The 13,115-nt window shown below is 32.0% G+C and overlaps 1 protein-coding gene across 3 annotated transcripts; it reads right to left on the minus strand.

Moving 5' to 3' along the window:
• Positions 1 to 999: 999 nt before the first annotated feature.
• LOC130636105 (vacuolar protein sorting-associated protein 37A-like) lies at positions 1,000 to 13,093 on the minus strand. 3 transcript variants are annotated; one of them, XM_057445719.1, is made up of 14 exons: positions 12,130 to 13,093; positions 11,386 to 11,533; positions 11,069 to 11,143; positions 10,452 to 10,533; positions 10,330 to 10,362; positions 10,159 to 10,244; positions 9,824 to 9,962; positions 9,627 to 9,697; positions 9,480 to 9,549; positions 8,963 to 9,020; positions 3,325 to 3,452; positions 2,112 to 2,205; positions 1,992 to 2,041; positions 1,000 to 1,125 (listed from the first exon to the last, which is right to left on the minus strand). In XM_057445719.1, the coding sequence occupies exons 2-14, from the start codon at positions 11,493 to 11,495 to the stop codon at positions 1,069 to 1,071; spliced, it is 1,053 nt and encodes a 350-aa protein (XP_057301702.1). In that variant the 5' UTR covers positions 11,496 to 11,533; positions 12,130 to 13,093; the 3' UTR covers positions 1,000 to 1,068. The 3 variants fall into 3 exon arrangements, with proteins under 3 accessions (XP_057301702.1, XP_057301703.1, XP_057301701.1); XM_057445720.1 differs by lacking the exon at positions 12,130 to 13,093 and having other exon boundaries at positions 1,992 to 2,054; positions 11,386 to 11,652; XM_057445718.1 differs by lacking the exon at positions 12,130 to 13,093 and having other exon boundaries at positions 11,386 to 11,634.
• Positions 13,094 to 13,115: the final 22 nt, after the last annotated feature.

A 13,115-nucleotide genomic window follows, 5' to 3' on the forward strand; every position in this document is an offset into this window, starting at 1 on the left:
TGCGCTTAACTCGATATAAGGCATACTGCATACCTGTACTAACGCGCTTAACCTAAATGTGTGGCACAGTTTACGGGGTCTTATTAAGCGCTTCAACTGAGCGTTCAACGCGGATCACACTTAGTTCTGGCTTAACCCTGCATTTCGACGCCAGATCCCACGACTGGTATCAAAAGAACGCTAACACGCTTAGGAGACTGTACAGCAAGCAGGAAATATGCGCGCATAGTAAAAAAAAGAGTGCAAATTTCTGCATTGTACCAATATAAAAACGCCCCAGAGGCGCAACGTAAAAGAAGACTGCGACCCAATACCAGATTTGGCACAGAGCAGATGCTCAAACGCAAGGACAAGATGGACTGAGATTACGAATTAACGGTCTTTCGGATTGATTAAAAGGGTTGATTAAAAACATCTGGTGAAAAGTTCTTATTTAATATTAAAACTCGTTAATGAGCCCGCGCAGTTCGTTAACTGTTGACCAGTTGAAAAAATAATGCTTTCTAGCGCAATTTCTATTATTCTCATTGCAAAAAGTTATAGCACATTTTATAATTATCAAAATTATACATTCCGGGAGATGACGTCTAACTGGGTTTAATCCGAAAAAAAAATTAACACATAATGGCGGCTTTCAACGAGGTAGCATTCTGTAAACACAAGAAAATTTAGCCTTATATTAGCTTTATTATTTTGAATTTTAGTTAATAAATGTTAAATAACTAATTCTTAACATGGTATAGTATAAAAATTTACCCATGACAGAATTTTTAAAAAATATGTTGGGAATGTCTATTACATTTTTTTGAGAGCAGTTCTCAATTTTAATCCTTGCTAATATTTAAAAAAAATGAAAAATAGTTCTGAATCATCCTAAAATTCCTGGACTTTTTCCCAACATGACAAAATTTTGCAAATTCTTGGAATTTCTTGATTTCCTGACGTAAATACATCATTTTCGTAGTAAGCTGGTATCGGGTAACTAAATAAACCGGGAAATTGGTGGTGGAAACATTCTTTTTACTTCTAACACCTTATTACACCAAAAATACAACATGGCATCCCGCCCTAGTATGGTTGCAATATTTTAACTCGTTCTTCTTTCGATCTTCTGAAGTGACAAAGCTAAAAACAGAACAGACAATTTTCATTCTAGGTCTTGCAGGTAAAAAACATCAACAGTTTTATTTAAAGATGCGAATAGGCGTCCATTAGAGTTTTCCCCCACTCATACAAAATCTTGTAGCAAGAGAAAGTAAATTCGAGATGATTAACGTTGGTACTTTCTCTACCATAAGTAAGCATTATTGAAGATATTTTTTCGATTTGTCTGTTCAGTATTCATGTTACTGTGGAAAGTTTATCATTTCTTGAACATGATAGTTTAGTAGGGGACGTTTCAGGAGATCCTTTTCCCATCATCGGGCAAAGTAAAATGGTGTTGAGCATGTATTTATATAATTGCAGAGGATCGAAATTCATAAAAAATAACCAATTAATTAAAAATTAACCAATCAGAAACGAGCTGATAATTACAATTTACTTTGCCCGATGATGGGAGACGGATCTCCCGAAACGTCGCCTACTAAACTATCATGTTCAAGAAATGATAAACTTTCCACAGTAACATAAGTAAACAGTTATAATTTAAAGCGTGGGTATATCTATTTTAACCTGATAATTTATTTTTTGTATTTTGCAAGAACAACCGAACAATGACAAATCAGACTCTTTTCCAGACGAAATGTCTTTATTGACAAAAAAGTTTTAACTCAATTTAAAAATATTTAGAAGCGCATAATTTCTATTTCACAAGAAGGTGTGGCCGTTGTATACTATCAGGAACATACGCAACGTATTGTGCTTATTTATGGTTTCTGATGGTTGCGTCGTCTTCATGATGACTGCCTAAAAGATGCTTTTATATGTTCGCTGACTGTCTTTTGACATCACCATCAACAACTAGCAGAAGATAATCACAAATTAAATACCTTTCTCTTCTTCAGAAAATTCGGAAGAAATTCTTCCAGCAATATATTCCCTGAAAGAAAAAACTTAAATATAAAAGAAACTTATATTTTATCTCCACCAAAGAAAAAAATTTAAGTCACCTTGAAGAAAATCTTCTGCTATCTTTTCAGATTCTTCTTCTGATTGCATGAGACTTATACGAAGATTAGTACTGATGGTGTTGACGTCAAATATCTAAAAAATGTTTTTTTACCAAAATTTTAAGTTTATTGGGGCTAATTTGCAAAATATACTACAAAGAAGCTATTTTGATGTTTTGTTTTGTCCACGTTGAACCTAATGTCTCATATTGAGTATATGTGGTTATATTGACTCTTCGTTCTTTATACATGGTGGATGCTACCCCCCTCCCTTTTTAATTTGGTACCTAATTTCAAAAGAAACCGTGCAATTGGCTGAATTTTGACGACTTTTCATTATTTTTTAGTTAGCGTTGAATGTTGGTATGACGTCCCACTTGTTGCCACGGTGAACAGATGAACAAAGAAAAAATCGGATAAAAAATGTTCTTTTTAAAATGTCCTTACAAAAATTCATATCTTAATTTTAAGCGTTACAAGTAGCTTTACTCTTCTAAATCGTTTCAAGAGTTTCTTTCATTCCACATTTTATTTCCAAAACCTTTGGAATGTTGAAATAAAATGACGCTCCATTTATTGCTTAAAAATATTTATACATTTTTAATCGTAATTAGATGGCACAGAGTACAATTTATCACACAAACCGCTTATCAAGAATTGCACTTTGCACCATGTTATTACTACGAATTCTCTCAGAAATTTTGTAGATCAGAAAATTTGTTAATTTTTGCAACAATTTAATTTCGCGGATAGAAAAATTTTTGGTTTCTAAAAAGTTTTTTGAAAAGGACAAAAAAATTTAATGATCAAACTTGAATTTTATTTGCCAAAATCACGTATTATTAAGCATTAACACAATCTTTATGTCAAAAATATTTCTTATAAAAGTCATCTTCAGACTCTCATTTTGTGTCACCTTTTAATTCACTATCATTTACTCACTACGTATCGCACATAATTTAACGAGGTATCTCGCACATAATTTAACGAGGTATCTCGCACATAATTTGACGAGGTATCTCGCACATAATTTGACGAGGTATCTCGCACATAATTTGACGAGGTATCTCGCACATAATTTCACGAGGCATCTCGCACATAATTTGATGTGTTTTGCACATGAGATTTGATTATACTTATTTATACCTTGGAGTAGGGAACGCTCACCATTTCAACATTTATTTAGCGTCCATTTAACTATGTTTTTGCGTACCTGCCAATATTCATCTTGTATTCTTGCTCCCACTTGAAACTTGTTATATATGTCATTATATTCTTCAAACATTTCTTTTAGTTCACCCTTTAAATCTTCTATAACTGGTTCCAAAGACATATTTTTTTCTGAAGAAAGAAGGTAATTGTAAAGTACAGTAAATAATGGATGTTAATAATGATTATTAGTATGCTAACATGAGGGCATAATATTATTGACCAAAGTCAAGACACAGCCTTAGCTTGTGAGGATTTTTTGCAAATGCCCAAAATAAACAGGTTTTTTAAAAGGACTAAATTCCAGAAATTTACGTATGCTCATCTATCAACCAACTTTTCCTACCTAAACAAAAACAAAGAGCTTATTAGAGGGGGGTTAATAAATTGGTATCTTGAAAGGCAAATAATACAAATAATGGTAAAAAGCGAAAGAAAATGAAATTAGGTGGTGCGATTACAATGGATGAGGATAATCAAGGAGAATAATTAATATATTATATCTGATATCTGAGTTATTTATCTTCCCATTCCTTTCATGCGTAACAAGTCATGTAGGCAATATTAAATTTTTGCGAATCTGGCAGTACAGGGGTTTACAAGTAAACTTTGTCCTCATCCAGTTTAAAATTGCACAGGACCGGATCAAAGCAGCTTCCAGCTGACTGCCGTATATTAAAGTTTTGCAAAGGTTTAATTTAATTTATTTCAAAGTAAGTAACCCAACTTAACCTTAGAGAAGAATATGGATCACCACTGTATTATATATTTAAACAGTATGTACGAAAGTTGGAGGAGTAAGAAAGTAAGCTTGTTAGCTAGCTAGAGCTAGCTAACTGCACCGTATATAGTGGATTTGGATAGCTACAAATCATAAGATGCCGGACTATTTACTTTACATATGATTTACTTAAGCTAATAAAGGATACTGAAACAAGGAAAAAATTAGAAGTAGTTAGTAGTCATCTGCTGGGTGTTTACTTTTTTTTGTTGATGCGAAAAAAGCATGAAAATACAAGTTTACCAGTTAGATATGTGTACCAGGAGCTTCCCTGTATGCATAAAAATATGATCTTATCTGGCAATTTATAAATTGTTTCAAGATTGGGTCTGTAAACAAGAACACTTTCTGTACTGATTTTTTTTGCTTGACAAAGATCTCTTTACAGAAACAAAGCAAACCGATTTCAAAATTTGAACGGAACAATAAAATGTCAAAAGAGACCAATTATGTTAAGTGGATTGGGTATAGCTTTAACTATAGATCATAAACCCAGCTTTAGCTTTAGTTTCTAAAGCAATTATGTTAAAATCTACCGTAACGTTTCCAATAAACACTCACAACATTTACTAAAATTCTCGATTTTTAGGGCGGATATATTCTAGGTGAGTTTTAAAAGAGGGAGCGCTTAATAAAACTTTGTATTTTCTTCTTCCCACTCGTCAATGGAACTTTTGCTTTTCACATAAATTATCATCATTAAAATTGTCAGTTAGCCACTCAATAGCTAGTATCATTTTTGAATTTCCGCGCCTGAAGGCGTAGGAAATTCTTTAAAACCGTCGTTTTTTCTTTCGGAGCATTTTTGTCAGATGTAAACTTCGTACCCAAGCTCCCTAACTACTAGGAAGTCATCTAAATGACATTTCAGGCCAAAATTGGTATTTGTTTGCGACAAAATTTGGCACAGTTAGCAAAAAAGATATGCTGAACATAATGGTGACATAATAATTTTGATTTTTGTCACCTAAATGTCATTTTAGGCCAAAATTGGTCCAAATATTAAAACTACTTTATTTTTAACAAAATTTGGCACAGTAAACAAATAAAGTATGCTGAACATGATGGTAACTTCAAAATTTTGATTTCTTGTTACCTAAATGTCATGTTAGGCCAAAATTAGTCCAAAAATTAGAACTACTTTATTTTAAACAAAATTTGGCACAGCTAACAAATAAAGTATGCTGAACATGATGGTGACATCAAAATTTTGATTTCTTGTTACCTAAATGTCATTTGAGGCCAAAATTGGTCCAAAAATTAAAACTACTTCATTTTCAACAAAAATTGGCAAAGTTAACAAAGAAAGTATGCTGAACATAATGGTGACATCAAAATTTTGATTTTTGTCACCTAAATGCCGTTTAAGACCATAAAAGTTTCAATCGCAAGACTTTCAACCATGAATAATAGGCTGTATTTTTTGTTAGCAATTTCTTTAAAATGTGAGTTTATTATGACACGTTTCGTTTTGTTTGCGTTTGTTGTAAGATATAATGTCACTTGTGTGCTCTATCTTCAGAGGTTCATGCACCAAACCTTCTCGAATGTTTGGCACAATAACACAACGAATTAGCAGGTTTTCATCAAATATTTTTGTAGTGAGCGGAAATTCTTAGAGCCCCCAGGGCTTCTTGTCTTACTTTAAAACCAGGCTGTCAAATGAAAGTGTACAAATGCACTGACGTGTGGCCCATTTTCACTAATTTTTATTTTTTATCGTGCAGAATTATACATGGCATTAAAACAAGCGCTAATCGCTAATTTTAGTTCTTTTCAACAGAATTAATTTTTGCAAATTGCTAATTTTTAGTTAATACGAAAGAGATTTTTACAAATGGTATCGATAAATTACTAAAATTTCTTCCCTTTATGTACAAGCAACATGAGGCTCAAATTCTTCAAAAAACGAAGCAACTTTAAAAAAAAACAGTCAGTCCGAAGTGAGCAAATAAGAAAAGAAACAAGAACAACAGTAGTTTCTAGGACTGTAATGTAAGTTTCATATGACGACAAACGTGATTATGTGTGAGCGAACACACAATTTGATCCTAAGTAGATAATCAAAAAGCGACAAGTAAGCAACAGACAACTACAGTGCAGTCCAGATGTAAGCGTACACGTAGGCTCAAGTTTCACACCTTTTTCTCGGAGGCGGTAGTTGCTTGTCTTTTGTTCTTATTAATTATCTTGCGAGTCTTGTAAGTCATTAACTTGCGCGTAATAAACAAAAGATTATTGAAGAAAAAATAGCTTATAGTGTTAACATAACTATTCCCAATAGCATAATTGCAAATGTTATCAACTCTATCAATGTGACACAAAGAGCCATTGTTTAATAGTTTTTTTAAATAAAAGTTTTGCGTGGAAACTAAACAGGACGTATGGTATACGTAAACAACCTCGCGAATAAAGTTTACAAAAAACTGTCTATCAGATTGTGGTTTCTGTTACGAAGTTTGACACGACATATTTTTCTATTCAGATAGGCAATGTCACAAACAGCAAACTTAGATAAAAAGAATCCTGCGCACTTATGGCGCGGAGACAAATAACAAGAACGGAATCGATTTCGGCATGTTTCCGAAATCATATTTCTCTATGTTGGCGTGTCGTTAGCGTAGCGAAAAGAATTCCGTTCTCGTCATTATTTACAATATAATTTGCCTTTAGCTTACATTTTAACTGAATTTTGTAAAATCGATGTATTTAATAAATTAATATGGTGGAGCGTCTTCGTTTCTCTCTTACGACGTAATGTTGTGTAAATTTTATTTTTCGCAGAATACTTCCTGGCATTTGAGGAGACCTTAATTCTTCCCATATTAACTTTTGTAAACTTGGTGGAAACACCTTTTACTTTACTAGTTGTTAAATAATGCTTTTGAACACTTTTTTTATCTTTGTAAAAAGTAAAATTTATAACAGCAAAAAAAAGAAGTAAAAATAGTTACCAAGATGAGATTCGAACACACGACTTCTCCCGTTTCGGTGCCAAGAGAGGCAAAAATTTCCATTCTTGTGGGACACATTTGCTCACGAGCTTGTAATAAACTAGGGAGAAGGCATTGTTGGTTGCGCGGGTTAAATAAAGCTTTTAAGCGATAAAAATTATATTTTAACAAAGATTGAAACTTTAATTTTGATAGAAAAGCTTTTTTAGATCGCGTTTTAGAAGTTTAAGAACGAACAAGACGTATGATATACGCAAACAACCTCGCGAATAAAGTTTACAAAAAGCTGTCTATCAAATTGTGATTTCTGTTACGAAGTTAGACACGACATATTTTGCTATTCGGATAGGCAATACTATTTGTTACGTACTACGCAGTTATTTTTCAAAATTGATTTGTGAGATCTTCTTGAACGGAAAATTCCTCGAAATTTCAATTTTCGTTAGGTCAGCCTGGAGTAAACTGACTGACAGGAAGAAGAAAGACCACAAGCTCCACCTGAAATTTTAGAAATTCAGTAATTCAGTAACCCCCGCTATTAAAAATGCTAAGAAAAAATACAGCCTATCATTCATGGTTGAAGGTCGCGCGATTGAAACGTATGTCTTAAACGGCATTTATAGTTGACAAAAAATTAACATTTTGTTGTCACTATCATGTTCAGCATACTTTTTTTGTTAACTTTGCCATATTTTGTCGAAAATAAAGTAATTTTAATTTTTGGACAAATTTTGACCTAAAATAAAAATTCAGGTGACAAAAATTAAAATTTTGATGTCACCATCATGTTCAGCATACTTTTTTTTTTTAACTGTGCTAAATTTTGTCGAAAATAAAGTAGTTTTATTTTCGGACCTATTTTTGGCCTAAAATGACATTTAAGTGACAAAAATCAAAATTATGTCACTATTATGTTCGGCATATTTTTTTTATTAACTGTGCCAAATTTTGTCGAAAACAAATACCAATAATGGCCTGAAACGTCATTTAGATAACTTTTAAGTACTTAGAGAGTTTAGGTACGAAGTTTAAATCTGTGACGTTACAATTGACCATTTGGTTACTTTAATGGGATTAAATTCGCGCATGTCGCGGATTTGGGTGCTATCTGCAAAAATATGTCCCTTCGAAAATTTGGAATCAGGCCATCCGCGAAAATTTGTCCCCGCGAAAATTTCGAAAAATTATTTTCGCGCAATTTGAAAGGAACTCGCTATCCATTGTTTTTTTAACGAAAGCAATTATTTTTGCAAGTTGAGCGTACGCGTACGGTTACATCTGGACTGTAAGCAACAACAAGCAACAACAAATTCTGAGTTGCTTAAAATAGTGTAGTGTGATACGTTTGCTTACCCTTTCAAGGCGGCAGTAGTGGTCAGAACATTCTTATTACAATGGATTTATTTAAAGCTGAACAATGAGTAAAAATCAATCCCGTTAACACAATTTGTACACAATACAACAAAATAAAAATAACATAATAATAATTGAACTGTTGGTTTAGGAAATGCATGCCTCAGGATTCACAATTTTAGAAGGTTGTAGATTGAAGCATTATTATTGTTATTGTTGTTATTGTTATTGTTATTATTATTAGTATTATTATTATTATTATTATTATTATTATTATTAGTATTATTATTATTATTATTATTATTATTATTATTATTATTATTATTATTATTATTATTATTTCAAAGAGAATATACAATTCAGTTATAATAAATTACTGCTATTTGTCCTCGTCACTAGTTTAGGTTATACTAGATTTTAGGAGGGTCTTCATTGTTTAGGCTACTTAGGATATGTTAGGTATGTCCACGCTAACTTTGCAATAAAATAACACAAAGACACATACGCAAATACGACTAACATTTTATTAATAACCTTTTAAATTATATACATACGAGCTATGTTTTCATTGTCTTCCACAAGTTTCGCCCTCTCAGCTTGTAAATTTACAACCTAAGATGTCAGATTTACAAGTCAACGTTACACTGTGAGATTACAATGTCAACGTTACACTGTGAGAGATCAGAATGACAACGTTACACTGCGTGAGATTAGAATGACAGCGTTGCACTGCGTGAAATTAGAATATCAACGTTACACTGCGTGAGATCAGAATGACAACGTTACACTGCGTGAGATCAGAATGACAACGTTACACTGCGTGAGATTAGAATGACAGCGTTGCACTGCGTGAAATTAGAATATCAACGTTACACTGCGTGAAATTAGAATGACAACGTTACACTGCGTGAGATTAGAATGACAACGTTGCACTGCGTGAAATTAGAATATCAACGTTACACTGCGTGAGATTAGAATGACAACGTTACACTGTGAGAGATTAGAATGACAAGGTGAGATCGGTTCAGATTACAATGACAAGTTGCAAATTAAAGAAGATGACATTCTTACTGATTGCATTTCTAATATGTAGTCAAGCAACAGTTCAGGGTTATTGGAGATTCGTTCTAACTCATCTTTTCTAAAAACAAACAAGCAAAGAATTAAGTATTACTGTGATCTTAACATGTCAAAGTTTTTACTGCAGCAAATGCTTACTGTAATTGATCCAGTTTGTCCATCACCGCATCAATTTCTAAATTACCACACGATGTCTTGTTACTAACAACCTTAAAAACAGCAGCATGTGTAAACAGACAGAAACAAACCAGGGTATACAGAATTAAATTTTGTTGTCAATTTTAAAACATATCCAACAATGTTTTGCAATGGTATTGCAAGTATGTTATAGTTACTTTGCGGGAGCTTGTATACAATGGAGGCCTAACTGTGGCATCCTGGTTTGTAGAGGTCGGCGTATTAATGAAATTACTAATTGGAGTTGATTGATACGAAGATGAAAAACCAGAAGGTATTGGAGGAGCTTCGTAATCCCTAAAATAAAAGCAAAAATATCACTTTTGGCATAGTGAATGTGTAGGTCATAGGAAATTTATGTATTGGAAAGTATTTAGCTGTAGCAAAAGTATTGTGCACAATACAGTGCATAAAAAGAATATTGTGGGGAAAAATAGTTTTAAGTGCAAGACCGAAACTTGTGAAGTTTAAGGGTTAACAATATCTTAAGTACCTTGATGAAGAAAATTGAGGTGGGTTCTTTTTAAACTCTTTTATTATGTGCTGTATGACTTTTCCAAGATCTGAATGCATGTAAAACTAAAAAGAAAAAGAAATAGAACATTCTGATCGGAATAAGTGTGGCAGAATAGGGGAAATAAAAATTGCCTATCTATTGACTGACCATGTTTAAGCCTGGTGATCCAACAACTCGCATCTAGATACAAAATGTAAATTTAAACATTATACAACATAGAAGTAAATCAATGAAACAGTAAAGAACACTTAATAAGAAAACATGCAAACCTGATCATCCACCCATTGATGTGTAAAAGAAGGTAGAGCATATACAATAGGCTTCTCATTTGGGAATTGTTTTGGTAAGACACTGTAAAAGTAATTCCATACAATTGTATGTAATTGTTGACATGTTTCTCAACAAAACAAACGCAAAGAAAATATAGGATTTACAACAAACAATTTCAACGTAATACAAACTTTGTTGTAGACTTACAGATTTAGATTCTTACAGCGCTAAGAAATACAGAATGTTTATTTCTGTTGCAATTGGACTTAAAACAGCATTGGGTGTGAAAACATCAAATATTTTATGTCACTATGTTCCCCACGCTGTTCTCTCTCAAATACCGGCCATTTTTCATCACAATTATTTAGCGAAAACATATTATTTCGGATTATAACAACACTGCACAAGCATGTTCCATTGTATACTCAACCACCACCTTGATTACAAACAAACTTCCTAACTAATTGGCCCCATTATAATTAAGTTCTATTTTGACAATAAATACTTGTAAGAATTTTTGCGCTTGTCAGTTTAATAAGATGGGAAAGGGAAAATGAAATTAAGTTACCCATTTGAAATAAATGAAGTAAATAAAGGAATAGAGTACAGTACTTACATTTTTAATATAATAGTTTTTGCACAACAATGAAATGATACAGTATATTCTGAATCTCGCTTTACCTCTACAACACTAAAGATCAAAACTACTGATGTAGAATCAAACTCATTGAAAAAACTGAAAAACAGTAAGTTACCAACTGTCTAGATTAAGAGTCTAGCCTATGCTAGCATGGAAAACAAAGTTGAGTCGAGAATGATGGACGGTGTGTTAGAGAGACAAGAAATTACTTGTTTGGAACTTTTGGAGGTGCAATGCTTATAGTTGTGTTAAAACCAAAGTCTAGGTACGTATATCACATAATAAAAACTTACTTTTGGTGGTATGTATTTAAACTTTTTATCTGCTTCAAACGCTGTTGTTGAAGTGGAGTGGTGGAAGTTAAAGAAGAAACTTCTAAATTTTTACCAAACAACCAATTCATCTTGCTTTCGTGTCTGAACTAGCATGTTATATTTTTTTCTATAATAAAAACTAAAACAATAACATTTAATTATTATTTGAATACTATTTAAAACTGTTGCATAGACCTAATTCAAAATAGAGAAACACAATAAATAATACATAAAATTGACTTTTGAAAGCACATCAAAGACTTTTTTGCAAAACTACTTCGTACCCAACTTTCATTCAATGTGCTTTAGAATTGTGATAGATGCAAGTAAAAACAATTTAATTATTTCTGCACAAACGCTATTTATGTTTTAATCAAACTTTTATCTTTAGCATAAATGTTTAGATGTAGTTTATTTCTAAGCAAAATAATAACTTTTATATGAATTCATTAGTTTCGACATTGTAGTACTCCGTTCTAGATCTTCTTTAGTTTTGTAAGAGAACAATAAAAGAAGACACCTGGCAGAAACAACAATATAAAAAGCATTTTAAAAATTTTTGTAGAAAAAAACACCTATCAAACATACCAATAATGAGTAAATTTTTGATGTGTGAAGATAAAATCCCTAATAATGAAGGAACTATAACTTTGGAAATAAAAGATTTTCCAGTTAAAAAAGTAGAAAAATAATTTTTTATTTTAGTCGTAAAAGATTTAATACCGGTTTGACTGATAATAACCTTTGTTGCACAATAACCATAGAACTATCCCACATAACCAGTTGAGCGCTAGAACCAGAATTTCTTTAAAAAGTTAAAAAATATTTATACTGGTTGACAATCAAAGAGTTTTTAAGGTGAGTAAGGAAAAAAATCTCATTTTTTTTAAAAAAAAAAATTTTTACACATTCGTATAGAATCGAATACGAGCTTTTTGATAGAAAAGAAAAAACAATATGAAAGAATGTCTTTATTCCAAAAAACCTACTTTACATTCATAACACACATAACTTATTGTACTCTGAAAAACACATTTGTGAATGTTCATAAATTCATCATCTTGGGAATAATTTTTACTCACTTTCGATGAGCAAACTTTTATGATAATGTAATTACCGTCACAAAAGATTACAAAAAACAGCAATCGTTATTTTTATCACTGCTTTGTCCTTTCTTATTATTATTTGTTATCTTACCCATGTTCTTTCGTTATGATCAAAGTGCGGAAGTGAGTGGACATGTGCGCATCACATAGAATGTGTTAAAAATACATTCGTTACTATGGAGACGAATGAGTTAGAAATTAATGAACTTTTAAAAAAAACTCTTTCACAGAGTTCATTTTTTCAGAGAGTGTTACGTACGTTTTAAACTCCACATACAAAACAATAAAAGCTTTTAGGAGGAGGGTGACTTTTCTTTGTAAAGGAATGATACATCTACGGGTGCTTTTTCGAATTAAGGTGTGAATGTAAACCTAACTCGAGTTATAATGTGTGATGAAAGAAAGTGAATAATTTTGTACTAAACTTAGATGGGAAATATCTCTAAAAGTAAAAACATTCAAAGTATAATTCGAAAATGCTCCCGACATAAATGTATAGTGAATACAAAATTGTAAACAGAATGTATGAAAATCTTCTAGTTTTGTAAATGGAACAATTTTCTAAACAAGAGGTCTTTTAAAGCGTTTTTTTAGATGATATAA

Source organism: Hydractinia symbiolongicarpus, chromosome 3 (assembly GCF_029227915.1).
Source record: "Hydractinia symbiolongicarpus strain clone_291-10 chromosome 3, HSymV2.1, whole genome shotgun sequence".
Classification (NCBI taxonomy): domain Eukaryota; kingdom Metazoa; phylum Cnidaria; class Hydrozoa; order Anthoathecata; family Hydractiniidae; genus Hydractinia; species Hydractinia symbiolongicarpus.

Excerpts from the sequence above, each read along its gene's own strand:
- LOC130636105 (XM_057445719.1), bottom strand. The coding sequence starts at position 11,495 with ATGAATTGGTTGTTTGGTAAAAATTTAGAAGTTTCTTCTTTAACTTCC. Across the intron at positions 9,963-10,158 it reads CCTCAATTTTCTTCATCAAG|GGATTACGAAGCTCCTCCAA; the intron begins GTACTTAAGATA and ends CTTTTATTTTAG. Across the intron at positions 2,206-3,324 it reads TACAAGATGAATATTGGCAG|ATATTTGACGTCAACACCAT; the intron begins GTACGCAAAAAC and ends AACATTTTTTAG.